This window comes from Frankliniella occidentalis, unplaced genomic scaffold, assembly GCF_000697945.3.
Source record: "Frankliniella occidentalis isolate FOCC.00 unplaced genomic scaffold, Focc_3.1 Scaffold47, whole genome shotgun sequence".
Taxonomy (NCBI): domain Eukaryota; kingdom Metazoa; phylum Arthropoda; class Insecta; order Thysanoptera; family Thripidae; genus Frankliniella; species Frankliniella occidentalis.
This window is the reverse complement of record NW_026267177.1, coordinates 648,116-651,534: the sequence shown is the minus strand read 5'-3', so window position 1 is coordinate 651,534 and position 3,419 is coordinate 648,116. Positions and strand designations below refer to the sequence as shown.

At 63.1% G+C, this 3,419-nt stretch overlaps 1 protein-coding gene across 6 annotated transcripts in view; it reads right to left on the bottom strand.

Annotated features, from left to right (window-relative positions):
* The window catches only part of LOC113207872 (glycogen synthase kinase-3 beta), a 60,538-nt gene that overhangs the window by 26,483 nt on the left and 30,636 nt on the right, over window positions 1-3,419 (bottom strand). For 2 of the 6 annotated variants that reach the window (XM_026424610.2, XM_052267120.1), the window contains exon 2: window positions 2,004-2,118. The exons of the other annotated variants lie outside the window; for them this stretch is intronic. In XM_026424610.2, the coding sequence (XP_026280395.1) occupies window positions 2,004-2,010 (7 nt within the window). In that variant the 5' untranslated portion in view covers window positions 2,011-2,118. The remainder of the gene's footprint in view (window positions 1-2,003; window positions 2,119-3,419) is intronic. 6 annotated transcript variants of the gene reach the window in all.

Genomic DNA, 3,419 nt, shown 5'->3' with positions numbered 1-3,419 from the left:
CTGCACTACATGACCGGGGCGAGGTAGGGGTAAAAGGGGGGGGGGGGTAGGTTGCGTCAGGGCTCCATTTAATGACGGGGTGACCGTCGATATATCGACATGCGCCCCCAACCCGCGGGCACCTCGTTATCCACTCCAATCACCACCCGATCGAACGACAAGCCGACGGGCTGCACCCGGCTACACACCACACCGCAGGCGCCGCGTACCTGGGCCCCGGGCCGACGACCCCCGCGACAAAGGGCCCCTGGAGGGAGAGCACCACCACAGCCGTGCCGCGGGGCACAAAACACCCTATCGAGATATACATCGCGAGGGGCGGCTGCGCGACGCTATTCCTAGAACACAACAAGGTTGGGGGAGGGGGGCACTTCAGGGGCAAGTCCTACGAGCCGACTAATGGGCCTCCGCGAACCCTGCTCGCCCTTCGATAGGGCCACGCCGGACCCGTTTACAGGGGGAAATCGTCCAACCCAAGCCTCTCGCCCGTCCCCTCACCCCCCAGTAAACCGCCGCACCCCCTTATTGCCCCCCTCCTCAACTGTTCGCGCGTAGTTTCTCGAAAAGCACGCAAGCGCGCCCTGTTCGGAACGGCGCTCGAGCCAAATTGAAAATTATTTCCCAGGGAAACGCAAAAAAAAGGAGCGCGTAGAGGGTGACACACGGCAGCGGACTGCAGCGGGCGGCGAGCCAGCGCGAGAGGGCGGGGCGGGGGAGGGGGTGGGGCGCACAGTGACGACAGGGCCAACGTCACGGGGTACACGGGGCGCCGCGAAGCGGCCCAGCAATGACGGCGACACTATTTCGGATTCACGAAATCGGCTACATCACACGCCCCGCTGGGCCACGCCCCCGACATGTATTTATCACAGTCTCGCAGGCCAACGGCGCGGCGTGACGCAGCGAGTGGTCAGCGAGGCGCCACCGGGTGCTGCTGCTCCTCCTCCTCCCGGGCGCGACAAGCCCCCCAATCAATAAGAAGGCGGAGGTGGCCGTCTTCAACAAACACACGCGCCAGTCACGCCCCTCGCCACGCGCCGCCCGGGCAGAGCCGCCTAGCGCAAACGACCCCCCGGGCGGCCCCGCGCCAGGGGCGCGCCTGGGTCGGCAGGGCGACGGTGCACTCGAGGCGCGGCCTCAGGAGAAGGAGCAGCCCCCGCCTCCCCGCGGGCCCCGCGCCCACTCCAGCACGACCCGCTGCCCCAGAAACGGCCACGGGGCGGGCGCAGATCAGATGCATGCAGGCCAGTGCAGCGGGGGGCCGGGCGGGGCCGGCAGCGCATCTCTAGAAATAGAGAGACGGGGGCGGGGCGGGGCGGCCGGCGCCTGAAGGGTCCCCTCACACACATACACACACATTTGTATGACGTCGGTCGGGGCACAGCGAGTAGCGGCAGGGGCGAGGGGGCGCAGAAGCAGAACAACCCCTCCCGGGCGGAATGTCCAACACGTCCCCCACCCCTTTCCCCTTCTCTCTTGGAGCAGCTCGCTTGGAGCAACTCTAGGGCAGTTTATCACACTTCCAGCGAGAAAAAGAAAAAGGAAGAAGGTACAGTAGAGGCGGGGGCGTCGTCGGTGTTCTGTCGCGGCTGTGCCTCACTCTAGCGCCCGTGTGCGCCCGGGGGCGGGTGGGCTTCCATCAGCGGCAGTGGCCCCGCCCCCACGCCGTACCTCCTCGCCCCTTCCTGTGCGACCCGAAATACTCCGTCAAACAGGTCACCCCCCCCCCCCGTCCCCCTCCGCGGCGCCGGGTGAATAGGGCCCGGCTCGCCCGCAGGCCTTCAAGTACCTGACGGTTTTTTCATCTTTTTAAAAACCTACATTGCGTAAAAACAGCCAATCGCATCGTGTGGCGGCGCGTGACCCGCCGAGGTCCAACGTTAACCTCAGGTTAACCCAGGGTGAAGGTGATAACTGCTCGTCATGCGGGGGGAGGACTCTATCGCACATGTTCAGGCCGTCACTACGCGGGCCGGGTTGGGGAGGGTGCTGGCTCTAACAACCTGGCATGGTGGAGTAGAAGCTAGGCAGGGGGTCTGTAGAGAAGGCCGGCCGAGGAGCCACTCAGCTGGGGCGGGGCTGAGCCGCCAGGCTAGGCCGCCAGCGGGGCATACTCACCTGGAAACAGACAATGCGCGGTGTTACTACACTACGTAACAGTCAGAGAGAGGGAGAGCAAGGAAAAGAATCACAAAGTATACAGCAATACAAAGGTCAAAACAAGCACTCGTCACCTATAAACTAATATTTAAAGCAATTAAAAACGAAATAAATCCTTGTAGTAGACAACAAAAAAGGGTGAACAAAGAGATGAGAAATAAAAAGACACACTCAATGAGACGAGCGCAGACAGGTGTGCATGAACATGAACCGCAAGTGGATGTGTAAAAGGGATGGGGAGGGGGCGTCGACCGACGGGATGGGGACGGGACGGGGGTGGCCCTTTCGCCGCTATACCCGGGCGAAGCCGCTCAAAGAGCACTCACTAAACTCCATAAAAACTCCCACAGAGTTCAGTCCGATCCAGAGACGAGGAAAAGAAGAAATGGGAGAGATGAAAACGGCAGCCCTCTCACCAGGACTTGGGGAGGGGGAAGGGTAGGGTGTCCCAAACTGAAAGTTTGGGCGCGACTTTGGTATGGTTCCCAGTCTTGGATTTTCGACGAACGGGGAAGGTTTGAATTGAAAGCTAATTTGCCGACCTTGCAAACGAGCCACGTTCCGTCCAAATCGGAGGTATGGAACCATACCCAAGTTCCCAAGTTGAGCTCAAACTTGCATGTTGGGACAAATGGATGGCGCCCGTGAGCACACCAGGGTCGCGATCACCACGAGCGCCGGGGCGCGCACGGGGCCGGCAGGTGCGGGGGGTATCATCCCTCCCCTCCGCCGCTGCTGCTACTCCGCGCCCAGCGACGCCCCCGATGAGCGCCCCTCCCACCAATTAGTCGCCGCCGCGCTACCCCGCGCCAGCGCCGCCCACGGGCACCCCTGTTCAAATGACATGGGGGGGATAATAACGGGCCGTCGGACACGGCCGCCGTCCATCGCAACGATGACAGTCGGCCGTCATCGGCATCGGGATCGGGGGAGGGCGCGCATCGTCGTCGATACCCTGCGTGGGCCGAGGCCGTGTCCGGCGCTCTCCGACACAAGGGCCGGTCCCCGTCAGGACCACCGAGTGGCAACGACGCCTCGGCACGCGCGGTGGTTCTTGTTTAGATCGGAACCAAAGCGAACTCGCCGGCGGGAGAGAAGAGGCGGATGGCGGACGTGAGGCGAAGGGGCGGCAAGGCCGCGTGCCACAACGCCAGACGCGTTGTCTCGCGCCACACCCGGGGCGAGAGCGGCGCGGAATTCAACGTAAAATGGCAAAGGTCAAGCTCTGCGCGAGCAGGGGATGATCGAGTGAGGGGGGG